This window comes from Narcine bancroftii, chromosome 6 (assembly GCF_036971445.1).
Source record: "Narcine bancroftii isolate sNarBan1 chromosome 6, sNarBan1.hap1, whole genome shotgun sequence".
In the NCBI taxonomy this organism is placed as follows: Eukaryota; Metazoa; Chordata; class Chondrichthyes; order Torpediniformes; family Narcinidae; genus Narcine; species Narcine bancroftii.
The window spans coordinates 242,710,462-242,730,179 of NC_091474.1; the positions used below are offsets into that span (position 1 = coordinate 242,710,462).

The window sequence follows — 19,718 nt, forward strand, 5'->3', positions numbered from 1 at the left end:
TGGTCATTGGGGGAATCAGAGGTGGAGAGGTGAGCAAATTTAAGTTCTTGGGAGTCACTATCTCACAGGATCTTGCCTGGCATCGTGTAGAAAGCTCATCAGCGCCTCTACTTCCTGCGGAGGTTTGGCATGACACCAGAAACCCTAGCAAATTTCTTCAGAGATGTGCTGACTGGCTGCATCACGGTCTGGTATGGGGACACCAATACCCTGAGCATAAAACCCTCCAAAAGATAGTGGACACAGCTCAGGACATCACAGGCAAAACGCTCCCTACCATTGAAAACATCTACAGGGTACGCTGCCGTCAGAGAGCAGCAGCAATCATCAAGGATCTACCAGAACACACTCTGTTCTCGCTGCTGCCATCAGGAAATAGGTATCGGTGCCACAAGACTCACACCACCTGGTTCAGGAACAACTGCTACCCTTCCTCCATCAGACTCCTCAACAACAAACTCAGTCAGGGATTCATTTAAGGACTCTTACTTGTGTACTTTATTGATTTTTTTCCTCTCCATATTGCACAGTTGTTTACATTTCTTTATTTGTTTACATTGTGCTCAGTTTTTTTGGACTACTAATTAGTGGCCGCAGGAAAAAGGAATCTCAGAGTTGTAAGTGATGTCACGTATGCACTCTGAGAATAAATCTGAAACCTAACCTGTCCTGCCTTGTTCCCACAGGAAGTCCAGTGTTGCACTCTCTCTGGTTGGATCAACTAAATGACAATACACGTACACATTATTACTGCACCAAATGTTCAGCCGCATGTTCATGCGGTCACTCTCCTTTTCCTACTCTCACTGGCGTATGGCACACATCCTCTTCTTAACTTTGTTCCGAACTTCCTATATGCATTCCGCAGGTCATCCCAATCTCTACCCATGTCATTGGTATCAAGGCGTTCCATGGCTTCTGGCTGCTCACCATGCCTTGGTAGAATTCTGTGGACTCGATCCGAGACATCCTGACCCAGCAGGCAATATACCATCTGGGAGGCTCAATCTTGGTCACAGCATCCCCTGTCAGTCCCTCTGACTACTGAGACCCGTGTTGCCATCGCCCTCCACTTCTCCCTCCCCTTTCCCTCTGAGGCAGAAATGGTGCCGGAGACATGGCTGGGGTGGTTCTCAACCCTTTTTCACCCCCCCACTCACATACCACCAGCATAGGTACTCTAGTAAGGGATTACTTAAGGGGGAAAAAAAACGGTGGAGAACCATGCTCTAATAGGTTATTTCCCCTGATGGTATACAAGACAGAGTTTTACCATTTCACCGGATGCAAGGATCGACAATGAGATGGACAACAGATTCACCAAGGCAAATAGCGCCTTTGGAAGACTACACAAAAGAGTTTGGAAAAACAACCAACTGAAAAACCTCACAAAGATTAGCGTATACAGAGCCGTTGTCATACCCACACTCCTGTTCGGCTCCGAATCATGGGTCCTCTACCGGCATCACCTACGGCTCCTAGAACGCTTCCACCAGTGTTGTCTCCACTCCATCCTCAACATTCATCGGAGCGACTTCATCTCCAACATCGAAGTACTCGAGATGGCAGAGGCCAACAGCATCGAATCCATGCTGCTGAAGATCAAACTGCGCTGGGTAGGTCACGTCTCCAGAATGGAGGACCATCGCCTTTCCAAGATCGTGTTATATGGCGAGCTCTCCACTGGCCACCGAGACAGAGGAGAGGTACAAGGACTGCCTAAAGAAAGCTCTTGGTGCCTGCCACATTGACCACCGTCAGTGGGCTGATATCGCCTCAAACCGTACATCTTGGCGCCTCACAGTTCGGCGGGCAGCAACCTCCTTTGAAGAAGACCGCAGAGCCCACCTCACTGTCAAAAGACAAAGGAGGAAAAACCCAACACCCAACCCCAACCCACCAATTTTCCCTTGCAACCGCTGCAACCGTGTCTGCCTGTCCCGCATCGGACTTGTCAGCCACAAACGAGCCTGCAGCTGACGTGGACTTTACCCCTCCATAAATCTTCGTCCGCGAAGCCAAGCCAAAGAAGATACAAGACAGTACAGTTATCACTGAGTGGGGTGGCCATAGCATGGGCTCTCGGGCTGCACCCTCTTCTATTCATGGCGGGTCCCCTTCAGTTAGACCACCTCCCCACCATTCTTATTTGTGCCGCCGTCAGCATACTGAATGATCCTCTGTACGTCTGGCTGCGGCTCCAGCTCACTGATCTGGTCAGTCAGGAGCCGCAGCTGCACCCCCTTCCTGCAGGAGTCGTCATCAGGCAAGATTCCCTGTCGCCCCCGCATTCCACAGGAGCAGCACGGGCAACTCTGAATGGTGTCCTGGCTGCGCCAACCATGGGGAAAAAGCAATGACAAGTCTTACCTCTACCTTACCTGTTGTGGGTAGTCCTGCTGCCTCTGGTTGCTGAAGGCTCTCGAGTCAGACCCACAATGCCCCACCCTCCCCATCCAACTCACCCTCTGGTCATCAACAGTTATTAATGCTCTAGTTAACCAAGCAACTGGACTTGTATTCTTTTTTAAAAAATTTATTTGCGACACAGTAGAAGCTGATTCCAGCCACTAAAACCTGTGACATCCAATTAACCTATAACCCCGTATGTTTTTGGAGGGTGGGAAGAAACCGGAGGACCCAGGGAAAACCCATGCAGGACACTGGGAGAACGAACAAACTCCTTATATTAAGCACCGAATATGAGCCTGCAATAGCATTGCACTAACAGTGCCGCCCTTCAGCTAATCCCTCCCTATCTCTGACTCCTAACACTTGGGTGGACAACTAGCTTAGGGCCAAAGGGCCTGCTTCCATGCGATACAATGCTACGACTCCACTTGCAGAGTACTCCCATCTTTCAGAGCTGAGCTTTTATATTGAAATGCATGCCAACTGTCAACATTTCTGTTCTTGACAAGGGGAGAAAGAAACCAGCGACTAATTCGGAACAATTTGCGCCATCTTGCCTCGAAGGAAGGTGCAGTTGCAACGGTACGTGTATTGGGCTATGGGGAAAGGAGTCAATCTAGGCAAATGGGACTAACCCAGAAGGCCAACATGCACCAGCTGGGCCGAAGGGTCTGTTCAGTGCTGTGCAGCACAGACACCATATGTCAATTAAATTTTTTTAAATACAGTACAACCATGTAGCTAAATCTAACAAAGATGGCAAGTGTTTTGACAACTCATTCCAAAACTTGGGTTTTGTGGCTAAAGATGTTCTGTTAAGGGGGTGGGGGTGTTGGTAGTGGGAAGGACCATTAGTTTGAGGGAAGGGGCAGGAGAGGAAGAAAGAACACATTCCTTGATGCCCAAAACCTAATGCTTAACACTTTATAGAAAGCAAGGCAGCTGTGGGAAACAACGTAAAAGGAGGGGTTCCTTGAAATACTCTGCAGCTCAGGAGAAACAAGGCATTGGCCTGCAACTCTGTCTTCAATCGTGGTCCTTTCTGTGCACAGACGAGCTATCAAGCAGCCATGGTGCAGAGGGTAGAGCCCCAGGGACCAAGGACCTCCGGCACTGTCTGTGTGGAGTTTGCATCTTCTCCCTGCGACTGCGTGGGTTACACCTTCCCTTCCCCAGGGTTGGGTGGGGGGTAGGGTTGGAAGGGCATATGTGAGAGACCAGAACAGGTTGCTGGGGAGCAGTGGAGGGGGTAAAAGGAATAGGAGCTTGAGCGGAGTCGGTCGAGCGGCCTTTAGCATGCAAGTGGATGCAGCAACGTACTGTGATGGGCGACTGTCCGCTGGTAGTATAAGGCAGCCGTGGTGGCGTTGAGTAATATCTGGAGGGTCGTTGCTTCTGTGCAAAGGCAGTGATGGGCATGGTTTCGTGCGTCTCATTACTCTGAAGGCGGAAGAGAAATGCAGAGATTTAAGTCTGAGATCTTTATATTGACTCATGCAACATGATGCAAAAAAAAATACACATTGCTGGAGAAACTCAGCAGGTCCCGCAGAGGAGGCAAAGATATATAACCAACGCTACGGGACCTGCAGAGTTTCTCCAGCAATGTTGTGTATTTGCTACAATCACAGTGTCTGCCAACTTTCTTGTTTCACTCATGATTGCACTCTGCACTATACCCAGATCCAGCAGCTTCACCCTCCCTTCTTCCCTGCTCACCTGGCTTCAGCTCCCTGCTTTCCTCCTCCTGTCCATCACTCACCTGCCTGTCTCCCCCATCTCTACCCTTCGTCCTCTCCCCGCCTGCCCATCATCAGTCCACCACTCACCTGCTGGTCCATGTCTCACACCTCTGATTCCACCCCCCCCCCGCCCCCACCAACCCCGCACTGGTTATCTTCCCTCTCCGATCTGATTTGGGGTGTTGCTGCAAAAGGTCGCAAATTCCTTCTCCCTCCCCTCAGAAGATGCTGCTCGACCCACTGCTTGTTCCTCGTGCCTTGTTTCGAGATCAAATCCTAATCCGGAATTGTGAGATTAAATACAACAAAAATAAAACTCAACAGGATAAGATCCCTCTGCAAGCATTAAGGTGGCAATGAGGAGACTACTTGGAAGAAAGCTTTTGGCCTATTGGCCTTTATAAATCAAAGCATTGAGTACAGGAGTTAGGATATTATGGTAAAGTTGTACAAGTCATTGGTGAGGCCAAATGTGGAGTATTGTGTGCAGTTTTGGTCACTTAACTACAGGAAAGATATCAATAAGACAGAAAGAGAACAGAGAAAATTTATCGAGATGTTGCCGGGACTTCAGGAACTGAGTTACAGGGAAAGGTTAAACAGGTTAGGACTTTATTCCCTGGAGCATAGAAGAATGAGAGGAGTCACGTGATGGAGTAGTGGCCGGACGGTGAACTCCAGCCCTCTCCAGAAAAGTCGGGAAAAACAAGAGAAAATACAAAGGCACAGAAATACAAGTTAAAGAAAAGTGAGTATAAAGGTGGAAAGAAGATGGAGACAAAAGGAGAAAAATCAAAATCAACGGAAAGAAGAGAGGAAGAGAAGACAACGGAGGAAAAAGGTGAAGGCCTTACCTGTCCGAAGAGGCCCGCTGCGGAGAGAAGACCCCACTACCTCAGGTCGGTAGAAAGAGAACTACAACAATGGCTCACAGAGCCGAGTAAAAGTGCGCAACCGTGCATGCGCGACTCCTCGCGCATGCGCGATGCGCATGAAAAAAAACACACCGACGGGAGGGGGGACCAGCTGGGGAGTCGATCTCCACAGCTGGCAACGACAGCTGCAGAACACCTGCAGCAAGAAGAGACCACAGAAGACAATGGAAACAAGAAAGAAGAGGAGGAAAGGGCAGCAAAGAAACAACAGACGGTCAACCTAGAGGAAGAAGAAGAGGAAGAGGAAGAGTACAGGGAAATAGAAGAAGAAAAGAAAGGCAAGGTAAAGGAGGTACTTGCTCTTGTTAGAGGATATATGGAGTCATTTAAAGAATGGCAAACACAGGAATTCAATGATTTAAGAAGAAGAATAAACAACACAGAAAAGAAAATAAATAAAATGGATATGACCTTAACAGAAATGGGGAAAAAAATGGACAAGATGGAAGAACGGGCAATAGCAGCAGAAATGGAGGTAGAAGACTTAAAAAAGAAATTGGAGGAATCTAATAAAAAAACTAAAGAGACACAAGAATTACTAGCCCAAAAAATAGATATAATGGAAAATTATAACAGAAGAAATAACATAAAGATAGTGGGCCTTAAGGAAGATGTAGAAGGCAAGAATATGAGGGAGTTTATAAAAGAATGGATCCCTAAGGCCCTAGGATGTCCAGAACTACAGCAAGAAATGGAAATAGAAAGGGCACATAGAGCATTGGCCCCTAAACCACAACCACAACAAAAACCAAGATCTATTGTAGTAAAATTCCTAAGATATACTACAAGAGAAAAGGTACTGGAGAAGACAATGGAAAAAGTAAGAGAGGGCAACAAACCACTGGAGTATAAAGGGCAAAAAATCTTCATTTATCCAGATATAAGCTTTGAACTCCTAAAGAAGAGAAAAGAGTTCAATGCAGCAAAAGCGATTTTATGGAAGAAAGGATATAAATTTACACTGAAGCATCCTGCGGTATTGAAAATATTTATTCCAGGACAACAAAACAGACTATTCTCGGATCCAGAAGAAGCACGAAAATTTGCAGAGCATAGAAGAATGAGAGGAGATTTGATAGAGGTAATTAAAATTATTGGTGGGGGGAGGAATTGACAGACAAAATGTAGATAGGCTTTTTCCACTGCAGGTAGGTGAAGAGTGAAAGGGGAAAAGTTTAGGGGTAACTTCTTCACACAGAGAGTGGTGGAAGTGTGGAACAACCTGCCAGCTAAGATGGTGAATGTAGGCTTAGTTTTAACATTTAAGAGGAATTTGGATAGGTACATGTGTGGGAGACGTATGGAGGGCTATGGACTGGGTGCAGGTGAGTGGGATTAGACAAAAAAAATGTTTGACACAGACTAGAAGGGCTGAAGGGGCTGTTTCTGTGCTATAGTCTTCTACGGTTCCATGGTTTTAACCAGTGCAGTCCTTCTCTAGAAGGTCATTTTAGTTCAAGAGTTGTTCCAGTGACATGATAACCAATCAGCATGTAATGTAGAGGGAAACCTAGAGGCGGCAATGTCACATGCGTATTCAGAGCACCGAATCATCTTCGTCGTATGGGCAAGTTGGACCAAAGGGCATGCTGTAGAACTCTCCAACTCTTGGGCGTGTCAGGAACCACCACGTGACCAAGTCGCTGCTTATGGTCCATTCTGTCTCTTTATTGGCCACTGGGGTTAGGGGAGGGTGTGGTGGGGGGGGGGGGGTGGTTGAGAACGTGGGGAGAACATGGGAGTTGGAAGAAATTTGGATCTGTTCATTTGGAACAACAAAAACCTGGGCTGAAAAGTGGCAGATGGTGTTTAACCCAGAAAAGTGTGAAGTGGTTCATTCCAGTAAGGCAGAATACAGTGATAATGGGAGAAATCTGAGCAGTGTGGAAGAACTGAGATCTTGGGGTCTGTGTCCATAGGACATTTAAAGCTGCTGCACAAGTTGACAGTATTGCTAAAAAGGCATATGGTCTGTGGCGTTCAAGAGCAGTGAGGTAATGTTACAGCCATACAAGACCTTGGTTTGACCCCACTTGGAAGATGTGGATGCAGAATGCTGCCTGGTTTGGAGGGAATGCCTTCCGAGAATGGGGTGAACTTGGTCTTTTCTTCTTGGAGTGATGGAGCATGAGGGGTGACCTGACAGAGGTGTACAAGATGATGAGATGCATTGATTGAGTGGATGGCCAGAGGCTCTTTTCCAGGGGATTAAATGGTCAGGGGAACAGATAGGAGCTTCTGTGGACAGGATTGAGACTTCTGGAAGGCACATTACCTCCCAGGTGCCATCTTAGATGGAGTCCATTGCATTCTCAGGTGGTGAGTATGAGCAGCCAGATGTCGTGGTCCATGTGCGGACCAAAGGCATAGGTAAGGAGAGTGACAAGGTACTGAAAAGTGGGGGGGTGTAGTGGACTGTGAAGAAGGCACTAAAAGCTTCCAGAAAGTCTTGGACTATCTGGAAAAAAAGGGCAGTAAAATGTCAGAATTTAAATGCAGATGAATGTGAGGTGTTGCACTATGGGAGGACTAACCAAGGTCAGACATACACAGTAAAAGATAGGGAACTGAAGAGTGCAGCAAAACAGAAGGACCTAGAAATACAGAGACAGAATTTCTTGAACATAGCGTAGCAGGTAGAGAGGATCATAAATAGAGCTTTTGGCTCATTGGTCTTCATAAATCAAAGTGTTGAATATAGGAATTGGGAAGGTTTGTTGAAGTTTTTAAAGACATTGGTGAGGCCAAATTTGGAGTATTGTGTGCAGTTTTTGTCACCTAACTACAGAAAAGATTGAAAGAGTGCAAAGAAGATTTAATAGGATGTTGCTGGGACTTGAGGAACTGAGTTGCAGGGAACGTTAAACAGATGAAGACATTATTCCCTGGAGCATTTGAGAATGAAGAGAGATATGATAGAGGTATTTAAAATGATGAGGGAGATGGACAGAGTAAAGGCAAGATAGAGGGAGAGACAGAGTAAATGCAATGTACTGAGGTTGGGTGAGACACGAACTAGAGGACATGGATTAGGGTGAAAGGTTTGAGCGGAACATTAAGGGGGTACCACGCAGAGTGCGGTGGGAGTGTGGAACGAGTTGCCAATGAAGTGGTGAATGCAGGCTTGATTTTGACATTTAAGAAAAATTTGGACAAGTACATTGATGGGAAGGGTATGGAGGGATAATGGTCCAAGTGCAGTTTTTAAATTCTTTTTCCAATTAAAAAAATAATTTTTTATTTACATCAGAGTAGAAGCTGATTTTGGCCACTGAGATCCGTGTTCCCCCAATTATATCTGATTAACCTAAAACCCCATACATTTTGGAAGATTCTGGATCACCCAGAGGAGTCACAGGGAGAATATACGAACTCCTTCCAGACAATGCTGGATTTGAACCCGGGTCATTGGTGCTGTAATAGTAGAGCGCTAACACTGACCATGCCAAGTTTGATGGGAGTAGGCAGAATAAATAGTTCAGCATCGATTAAATGGGCCGAAGGGTCTGTTTCTGTGCTGTAGTGGTCTATGAATCAATTAAAATCTTTCTCTCCCACCAATGCTCAACAGACTGATCAGTTCCTCCAGCAGATATTATTTCCCCCCATAAGAAAAAAAATCTGGCAATCTACTTACCAGGACTTCGTAATCAGGCACGGTGTGCGTTCCTAGTCCCGTCCGGTCAAATGTGACTCGGTATGTTGCATTAATAGTGTCGACTGCATCTATTTGTCCCGTAAAAAGGCCATCATGAACACCTCGAAGTCGTGCTGGAGGGCAGGAAGGAGAACACAATGTGAATGAGGCTCCACGACCAAATAAAGCATAATTTTAGTCCTGCCAGACTGACATGAAATAGGAGCAGAATTAAGCCATCCGTCAAGCCTTCTCCTCCATTCAATGAGATCGTGGCTGAAGTGATTGATGGGCTCATCTCCACCTATCTGCCTTTTCCCCTTATCCCTAAATACCTTTACTCTGTAGAAATCTATCCAACCTTGTCTTAAATATATTTACTGAGGTCCCCTCCACTGCTTCAATGGGCAGCAAATTCTACAGATTCATCACCCTCTGGGAAAAGCAGTTCCTCCTCATCTCATTCCCAAATTTACTACCCTGAACCTTATAGAACATAGAACACCACAGTACAGTACAGGCCCCTCAACCCTCGATGTAGTACTGAATCTCCCCACCCTGTAACCCTCTATTTTTCTTCCATCCATGTGCCTGTCTATTAGTATTGGTTGTTCTTCGGTCCGAAGAAGGTACGTTGTTGTGCAGATCATCTGTGGACACAAAGGTGACTCTGCAGTCCCAGTCAGGAAGTGCAGAATCTAGCCCAATGGGGGCACTGGAAGTCCGTTGTTGTAAAGAACTGTGTCTGCTGCTTTGTGATCCATCAGTTTTTGGCAGCCCCTGTCTTCAAAACTGGCTATAGGCTTCATAGTACAGGGTTTGCCAACAGGACACGTTAGCAGCTACAGCTTCTAGTTCTCTTGGCTGGATATCAAAGTACGTAGGACTTATTTCACAGCGAGTTTATCGCGCTTGCGCGGACGACCTGTGGCTGTCTAAGAATCTCTTAAATTCCCCTAATGATTCAGCCTCCACCACCATCTTTGGCAAGGCATTCCAGGCACCCACAACTCTGTGTGTAAAAAAAAGTACCCCTGATGTCTCCCCTAAACTTCCCTCTCTTCACTTTGTACATATGTCCTCTGGTGTTTGCTGTTCCTACCCTGGGAAACAGGTGTTGGCCGTCCACCCTATCTATGCCTCTCATAATCTTGTAGACCTCTATCAAGTCTCCTCTAAGCCTTCTTTGCTCCAAAGAGAAAAGTTCCAGCCCTAACCTTGCCTCATAAGACTTGTTTTCCAATCCAGGTAACATTCGGGCAAATCTCCTCTGCACCCTGTCCATAGTTTCCACATCCTTCCTATAATGAAGTGACCAGAACTGAACACAATACTCTAAGTGGGGTCTCACCAGAGATTTGTAGAGTTGCAACATGGCATCTCTACTCTCGAACTCAACCCCTTTATTAATGAAGCCCAGCATCCCATAGACCTTCTTCTTAACTGTCCTATTAACCTGTTCGGCACACTTGAGGGATGAATGGATTCGGATCTACACTCTTAAGTAACCGGCCATTAACCCTGTACTCAGCCTTCTGGTTTGTCCTTCAAAATGCATCACCTCACACTTATCCAGCTTAAACTCTATCTGCCACTTTTCTTCCAACTTTGCATCCTGTCGATATCCTCTTGTTACCTTCAACAACCTTCAGCATATATAAGAAATTGAAGGAATATGGAGAAGTGTCGGGTTACAAGATAAACGTAAATAAAAGTAAAGCAATGCCTATGAATAATGCGGATTTCTCAAAATTTAAGAAGGAATCTCCATTTAGGTGGCAAATGCAGGCAATAAGATACCTAGGTGTACAAATAAACAAAAATCTCGGCCAACTATATAAACTCAATTATTATCCACTAATGAAAAAATTACAGGACGATTTAGAGCATTGGAAAGATTTACCACTAACACTAATAGGAAGGATAAACTGTATTAAAATGAACATTTTTCCAAGGATATTATACTTATTTCAGGCATTGCCAATACAACTGACAGAAAAATTCTTCAAGGAGTTAAAGAAAATAATAAGGAAATTTTTATGGAGAGGGGGGAAACCGAGGATAGCACTAGATAAATTAACAGAATGGTATAAACAAGGAGGCTTACAACTGCCAAACTTTAAAAATTATTATAGAGCCGCACAATTAAGATACCTATCAGATTTTTATCAAACAAGGGAAAAACCAGACTGGACGAGATTAGAATTAGATAAAATAGGGGAAAAGATACCTGAACACATATTATATAAATGGGACAAAAAATTGGTACAACATAGAACTTCTCCAGTATTACATCATCTCCTCAATATTTGGAAGAAGATTCATGTAGAAAGAAATAAAACAAATTATCAATTACCAAAACTAATATTGACGCAAAATAAGCTACTCCCTTTTACAATAGATAACCTTTCCTTTAGAGAATGGGAAAAAAAGGGATTAAAAGAATAGAAAATTGTTTTTCAGGAAATAGATTCTTATCCTTTGAACAAATGAAAGATAAGTACAATATAACTCAAGATACAGCGCTGGCATATTACCAATTGAGATCCTACTTGAAGGATAAATTAGGAAGCAGTTTGAGTTTGCCAGAGGCAAGTAACCTTGAATATGTGATTACAGATACAATGATAATCAAAAGATTTATAACAAATATGTATATTAAACTGCAAGAAAAGGAGAATGAGGAAACAAATGGTAAAACTAAGCAAAAATTGGAACAAGATTTAAATATAAAGATAAAAAAGGAAACATGGGAGAAATTATGTTTTGAAACGATGAGAAATACAATAAATACGAGGCTACGTATGATACAATATAACTGGATACACAGACTATACATTACACCTCAAAAGTTAAATAAATGGGACCCAACAGTATCTGATAGATGTTTTCGATGTAAAAAAGAAATGGGAACAACAATTCATGCAATCTGGACATGTGAGAAAGTAGAAAAATTTTGGGAAGATCCCAGCGGGACAAATCTATCCTGAACCCAGCACAAGTGATCCCTAAACGTCCTCCACATTCATTCTGTGCTTTCACCCTTGAACATTTGTTTCCAATTTACTCTCACTAGTTCCTGCTTCATCCATCCTAATGAGTCCTTCCCAAATTAAACACTTTCCCATTTTGTCTGCATTTATCCTTGTCCACAGTGATAGAAACATAGAAACATAGAAGATAGGGTCATTCGACCCTTCGAGCCTGCTCCGCCATTCAACGAGATCATGGCTGATCTTAAAGTTCAGTACCCCGTCCCCGCTTTCTCTCCGTAACCTTTAATACCCTTATACTGAAGAAATAGATCTAATTCCCTCTTAAATATATTTAATGAACCTGCCTCTACTGCCCTCTGTGGCAATGAATTCCACAGATTCACCACCCTCTGGGTCAAGAAATTCCTCCTCATCTCGGTCCTAAATGGTTTGCCTATTATCCTCAAACCATGGCCCCGGGTTCTGGATTTTCCCATCATAGGAAACATCCCATCTGCATCCATTCTGTCCAGTCCTGCCAGAATTTTATATGTCTCTATGAGATCCCCTCTCAATCTTCTAAACTCCAGCGAGTCCAATCCCAATTTGCGCAATCTTTCCTCATAAGTCATTCCTGCCATTGCAGGTATCAGCCTGGTGAATCGCCTCTGCACTCCCTCCATTGCAAGAACATCCTTCCTTAGATAAGGTGACCAAGCTCAGGGAGTTGTGGTCCGCTACCTGACACGGTTCATTATTTTTGAGGCTATGTCCCTTAATTCTGGTCTCCCCAACCAATGGAGACAACTTATCTACCTCAATCTTATCTACCTCTTGGATCACTGCCTTCTGAATTCTCTCCCCATTTAGAAAAAAGTCTACTTCTTTATTCCTTCCATCAAAGTCCACGACCAAACATTTCCTTATGCTGAGTGTGAGGTTGGGAAGGGTTTGATTGATGGTAGAGTCGTCAGTACAACATTCTGTCCTGGTGTCTGTTCTGATCTGTGCTCTTCCATGCTACCCTAATGAAAGATTTTTACATTCTAATGGGATACGGGGTTAGTTTACATAAGTGGAACTGTCATCTTTAGGAATGGAGAGTCAAGGCAAATATAATGGTGCACTTTTGCAGTGCCAGGCCTGGCGACTGAAGAACCATTGAAAAGTTAACTTACCAGTAACCTTTGTCCCGATAACGAGCGGCAAAGGGATTTCGTCCGGGAGGTCTTTGAACTGGGACAGCTCTGTCACCTTCCTCTGCTGCAGGAACCTGATCTTCTGTCGCTTGTGTTGCAAGGCCGATCGCTCTTCCGCGAAGAAAGCGGCTGAACAGCTGCAGCACAGGAGAGATCGTGACAGACCGCGTGGGCGAGAGGGCTCCTCAATATTGTGCCGGTGAGGTCGAGTGCACCATCGTCACGACAGGGCACGACTTCACGAGGGATGTCACCACCATAACATCTTCATTCCCACAGTAGGTTGGGTTGTCTTCCAGTAACCAGGGTACTACTGTGCCCCAGAGAGTAAAGTATATTCTACTTCATTGTGGAAAAAGCCATTCAGTGGGTACAATAGTGGTCAGTCTGTGTGTGAGTGCGTCTCTTTGTGAGTCTGTCTGCGCACATGGATGTGTCTGCCTGTGCTTCTGTCTGTGAGCTTGATTCTATCTCTCTGCATGTCTGTTTGTGGACCTGCCCTACATGCATCTGTGTGAGGCAAGAACAAGAGGACATGAGGACAGGGTTAAGGAGGAAAGTGAAATGTTTAAAGGAAACTTCAGGGGAACTTCTTCACACAGAGAGTGGTGTGAGTGTGGAACGAGCTGCCAGCTGAATTGGTGAATGTGGGCTTGATTTCGACGTTTAAGAACAATTTGCACTGGTTCATGGATGGGAGGGGTATGGATGGCTGGGTGCAGGTAAATGAGAAAAGGCAGAATAACAAATCAGCACTGACTAGATTGGCTGAAGGGCTGTAGCCCACTATGATTCAACGTGGGATCTTGGGTTGATATTCTCCCGCGGACTGTGCAGCTAGTCAGGAGTACAGGCGGATGGACTGAGCTCTCTTGGGTTGTTCAGCTGAAGCTCCAGCTCTGAGTGCCTTTCAAAAGAGCAGTCTCTGCAGGGCCAGGTGAAGGTCCGCAAAGAGAATGGCAGCTCGGGCCATCACAGGCTCCTTGTCCCCACACAGGTCTGCTAATCTTCTGCTGCCATCTCTCACCTGCAAACCCACACCTGCTCAGCTGGTCCCCTGTTGCCTCTCCTGTCATCCCCTCCCCAGCCAGCCCACACCCCCGGCGCCTGTCTGGCTGCCTCCCATCCCACCAGACTCTACTACCCACCTCCACCTAATTTCAACTCTGCCTTTTCTCCCTTTGCCACCCTCCCATCTTCCCTCTCGTCCTCCTTGCTCCTTCTCCTCCTCCTTGCTCCCTCTCTCCCCCACTCCTTGCTCCCTCTCCCCTCCCTCTTTCTCCTCCTACCCTTCTCCTCCTCCCCTTCCTTCCTCCCACTCCCTCTTCCTCCTTCTCATTCCTCCCTCTTCCCCCTACACTTCCTTCTCCCCCTCTGCCTCCCTCGCCCCACCCAACTCTATCACACTCTTCCCCTACTTGAGGCAGAGACAGATCTTTTTTTAACCTTGACAAAGCTGTCCACAACCACCACTACAGCCCCCGATCCCACCCTTTCATCATACCCAGGGTGAGACTGAGGGAGCAGGACTTCATGGATCACCTGATAAGGCTGTGTCAGGCGACCCAGAGAGTACAATAGCCACTTGACGTTCTCAACTCTCTGTTGGCTATCCTTTCTTCTGGATGATTGTCTAAAAATCACACTCCATCTTGTTGCTTGCCTGCACCTTCCAAGCACTCTATTCACACCTCTGCCTCCCTCCCTGCACTTACCGCCTTGGTTTTCCCATGAGCCTCCTGATCTTCCCCCACTCCACTCGGGTCAGCTTCCTGGTTTTGAGATTTGGGAAGGACTCCTTCAGACATACGCAGAAATCGTTATCTCCCTCGAAAAGTGGCCTAGGGAGACGAGACAGACCGGCACTTACACACGCGCTCAAGGCAAGGAAGCCAGAGCTCGCAGATCCGAGGGAAGTGAGTTATGAATAGCCTACTTGTCAATGTTGGCGTAAAACCACTCGTAGATGCACCACTTGTGGGCCTTGGGCAGCTTCAGCAGGTTCCGGAGACGCAGGCCGATCTTCTGGGCTGCCTTCTTGTCAGGTGTCGTCAAGGCCGCCGAAAATTTCTGTCAAGATGTTATAGGAAATTGAAAATTGGGGGTGTGTTTTGGAGGGAGTAGGCAGGGTTGGGGAGGGAAAGGGGGGGGATGAAGGGTCTGGGGATGGGAGGGGCGTAATGGTCCGAGGGTGGGAAAGAAGGGTCTGAGGGGTGTGGGGTAAAGGTCCGAGGGGCGTGGGAGGGGGTTATTAAAGGACCGAGGGATGCGAGGGGTAAGGGTCTGGGGGACGTGAGGAGTAAGGGTCCGGGAACGTGAGGGGTAAGGGTCTGGGGGATGCGAGGGGTAAGGGTCTGGGGACATGAGCGGTAAGAGTCAAAGGGACGCGAGGGATAAGGGTCCGAGGGATGGGGGCTAAAGATCTTAGGAAACGGGGTGGGAGTAAAGGTCTGAGGGATGCAGAGGGTAAAGGTCCAAGGGACTGGGAGGGTCAAGGTCGGAGGGACTGGGGAGGGTAAGGGTCCAAGGGTTTGAATCACAGGAGGTGATAGACCAAGGGACACTGGGGGGTAAGGGTCCGAGAGGTGAGGGTGGGGGTAAAGGTCTAAGGGCCATTGGGTGGGAGGGTGCGGGGTGAAGGGTCCGAGGGGAGCGCAAGGGCCTAAAGGTCTGATGGGCGTGGGGAGGGAGTGCAAAGAACTGAGAGGCACGGAGGGTAAAAGGTCTGAGGGGCGCGGGGAGGGGTGTGAAGAAGTCTGAGGGGGGCGTGGGATGGGTGTGAAATGTCTGAGGGTTGGCGTGGGGGTGTAAAGGTCTGATGGGCAAGGGGGAGGGGGTAAAAACCGAGAGGCACAGAGGATAAAGGGTCTGAGAGGCGCGGAGGTTGGGGGGGGGTGAAGGGTCTGAGTAAAGAGGACCTACCTGAGGATGCATTGCAAGCCGCTGGCTTCTCTTGGGTGACTTGGTGCTCTGCAGCTGCCTCTCGTCCTCTTCACTGAAGAGTCGACTCCTTTTCGTGCTCCTTGTGGGCTAAATGGATTGAACATGTTAGAAGAGCAGCCAAATCCAGAACACTCTCCAAGATAGACACATAAACATCAGCAGGCTGCCTCAACCTTATTGATGCATCAAATGACAGAGAGTACATGACAGGCCCTGTGGCCCGACTCATCCGTGGTGACCATGCTGAGCTCATTTCACTTGGATCATGCCCGTCTTAGCTCTTTCTATCCACATCTATTAAATTTATTTATTTAGACATACAGCACTCTCCTTGAACTATCAGGTAACAGGCCCTTTTGGCCTACGAGCCCATGCCATCCAATTAACCTACAACCATATAGTTATATGGTTAACCCCTGGTATCGTTTGGAGGATGGGAGGAAACTGGAGCAACCCGGGGAAAACTCACGCACAAACTCCTTACAGTGTAAAAGCTACACTAACTGTGCTGCACCCACTCACCCCACCCCCCGCGGACCTTTACCCCTCTCCCTCGTCCCTTTACATATCAAAATGTCTATCGAAAATCAAAATTGTACCCATCTCTAGATTCCCCTGGCACAGACACAGACCACCCACCCTCTGAAAAGTTTTCCCCTCGGGAGCCTCTCTCCCTTCTCATCTCTCGTTCTAGAATCTTCTACCCAGGGAAAAAGACTGTGATCATTTACTTTATCCACGGCCCCTTAAGATCTTATTAAAAATCTCAGCTTTCAATGCTCTCGGGAACAAGAGGTTTCATCCTCTCTTTGTACTTCAAGCCTCCAGTCCCAGGAACAGCCTGGTGAACTTCTCTGCACCCCATGCTATTTATTGACATCCTTCCTACAGTTAGGTGACAGAACTGGACCCAGTTCTCCCAATGTGATCTTTTCAACGCTTTGTACAGCTAAATTATGAAGTGCCAACTTCTGTACTCATCACTGATGGCAATAAAGGCCAGCTGGCCAAATGCTTTATCACTACCTTATCCACCCGAGCGATCACCTGTACACTCTGCTCTACAATGCTCTCCAGAGCCTTGCCATTCACTGTTCAGTTGGTCACCTAACTGCAATAAGATTGAAAGAATGCAGAGTAGATTTATGAGGATGCTTTAGGACATGAGGAACTGAGATACAGGAAAAGATTAAACAGGTTAGGACTTCATTCCCTGGAGCGTAGAAAAATGAAGTGAGATTTGATAAAGGTATACAAAATTATGAGGGGGATAGATAGTGTAAATGCAAGTTGGCATTCATGTTTTACTTTTATTGGGCATTCCCCAGAGGGTGGTGGAGGAGCTGTCTGCATTGGGACTCACACCCCTCTCTGGAATTGGATTCTGGACTTTAAAAAGGAAAGACCACAGCCTGTCAAGGTCGGGAACAGTATCACCACACTGAGCACTTTGGGGCTGTGTACTCAGCCCGATCCTGTTCACGCTACTGACCCACAACTGCATCACCAGATCCAGCTCCAACAGTGTCATCAAGTTTGCAGGTGACACAACAGTCGTCGGCCTCATCAGCAACAACGATGAGTTGTCCGACAGAGAAGAGGTGGAAAATCTCGTGAAATGGTGCAAGAGTAACAACCTAAGCCTCAATGTGGACAAGACAAAGGAGATGATCGTGGACTACACATCAACAACTCTGTAGAGAGTAGAGAGCACAATTTCCTTGGAGTTCACTTAACTAGTGACCTATCAAGGACACTCAACATCTCCTCACTTGTCAGGAAGGCCCAACAGTAACTCCACTTCCTGAGAAGACTGAAGCAGGCAAGGGTACTGGCCACCATCACGGTGTCGTATGGTTGGTCCAGAGAAATGGATCTGAGGTCAATCCACAGGACCATAAGAGAGGCAGAGAAGATCATTCGAGTCTCCCTCTTCCTCATCGCATGGTCTCCAGGATTGTTGTCTGAAGAGGGCATGCAAAATAATTGAGGTCCCCTTCCACTCTGCACACAGCATCTTTCAGCTCCTCCCGTCGGGGAAGAGATCCAGGAGCAACAGAGCCAGCACCACCAGGCTGAGGAACAGCATCTTCCCACGGGCAGTGAGAACGCTGAACGACCAAAGGAACGGCTCACACTAACCACCCGAGAGTCACCTATTCATGAAACTGTAGCAACTGTGTCACAACACGAGATCATTACATTACTCGGAACCTCCTTATTTATTTTATTGAATATTTATTTTCTGTATTGTATAGTTTGTTTACATTTCTCTTTTCTATACATAACTTTTCTTATGTTTAGTTTTTTTGCACTACTGATCTGATGAGTAGAAATTCTGCCTGGCCCACAAGAAAGAGTGAAACATGAATGTCTGCAGATGCTTTGGTTCTAGTAAAAACACAGTGAAATGCTGGAGAAACTCAGCTGGTCTTTTCAGCGTCCATAGGAGACAAAGATATATTGCCGACGTTTCAGGCCTGAGCCTTTCTTTAAGGAACAGGCAAAAAAAAAATCTCAGGGTTGTATGTGATTTCATGCTTGTACTCGGACAATGAATCTGAACTTTGACAGTGAGAAAGTTGATGTGTTTGGTGAATAATCCTTGTTGAGTATAAGCCCACCCTCTGCTGGACGTCATGATGTCCTCCTTCCATATATATAATCATTAGCCAGGTTAGTCTAATGGAAGTAAATGATGAGAAAGAATCAGATCTCTGAGTCTTAAATGTGTGAGTGCGTACAGAACAGTGGAGACAAGGATGGGATAATTACGTAGAATGGTTTAATTACTATTGCGTAGTGCACAATATTGTAGAAGGTCCAGTAAACCACAAATGTGCCCTGTTCCTCATTATAATGTGCAGCAAAACATTCGACCTCCATAAGACCTTGCACAGCCCTAAGGAGCCATTTAAGCCCCAAACCACCACGATTTTATGAAAGGAGACAAAGACCAGGAGAAACAGTGAGTGAATACCTGGCATTGTTGTGCAAACTGCGAAACAGATTAGTGATGGGGCTGGCAAATCGCCAAGCAAGGCAAAAAAATTATTAGCAATGGATGAAGGTGTTACATTACAGATTGCATACAGAGTTGCCTGCAGCTCTGAAATGGCAGATAAAAACTTGGATTTGGGTCAACCAGACCGACTGGTGGGGAGGTCTTCCCGCCAACAATGCTTCCGTCGTGGGAAATACAACCACCGATCAGAAAACTGTTTCTTCAAAAATTCTAAATGCCACCATTGGAAAACAGAAGGACAGATCAAAGTTAAATGTCTGCTTCTAAAATGCAGGTGGGCTACAAATAAACAGGCAGCTAAAGTCAAAACAGTTGCAGAGAGAGAGAGAGGCAACTTAGCAGCGACTGACCTTCCTGAAATTTCAGCTCCGGAGACATTACCCGTTCAAGGAATAAACAGAGGAAATACAGTATTCTTTATACAGCTAAAAGTAAACTGACACCCCCGAAGATGGAGTAAGAAAGACACAGGGGCAGAGGTGTCCCTAATGCCGTTACATGTAAAGGAACACTTGCTACCACGCCTCCTGGTAAAAACAACTGAAACAGCTCTAAGATCTGTTACAGGAGACAGAAGCGTTTGGAAAATGTATGTTCCAAGTACAACACAAACCACAGCATCCAAAAACACTCCCTCTCTCTCTACATCGTAGATACCCAGGGACCAGCACTATTCAGAAGAAACTGGCTACAACACATTCCCCTGGACTGGCTGGAAATCGGTTCAATACTAAATGTAAACCACATGGACGCCTCCCAGCCAGAACTTGACCAAATCCTCAACAACCAGTTTTCCAACAAGAATTGGGGAAAATCAAAGATGTTCAAGCCAAACTGCAATTGAAAGATA

At 46.2% G+C, this 19,718-nt stretch overlaps 1 protein-coding gene across 4 annotated transcripts in view; it reads right to left on the reverse strand.

Annotated features, from left to right (window-relative positions):
- The window catches only part of lin9 (lin-9 DREAM MuvB core complex component), a 184,220-nt gene that overhangs the window by 44,770 nt on the left and 119,732 nt on the right, over positions 1-19,718 (reverse strand). For 3 of the 4 annotated variants that reach the window (XM_069887826.1, XM_069887829.1, XM_069887827.1), the window contains 6 exons: positions 15,823-15,930; positions 14,837-14,970; positions 14,616-14,741; positions 12,880-13,037; positions 8,727-8,860; positions 3,733-3,852 (listed from right to left, as the gene is read on the reverse strand). In XM_069887826.1, coding sequence (XP_069743927.1) covers positions 3,733-3,852; positions 8,727-8,860; positions 12,880-13,037; positions 14,616-14,741; positions 14,837-14,970; positions 15,823-15,930 — 780 coding nt within the window. The remainder of the gene's footprint in view (positions 1-3,732; positions 3,853-8,726; positions 8,861-12,879; positions 13,038-14,615; positions 14,742-14,836; positions 14,971-15,822; positions 15,931-19,718) is intronic. The other variant, XM_069887828.1, reaches the window with a different exon arrangement.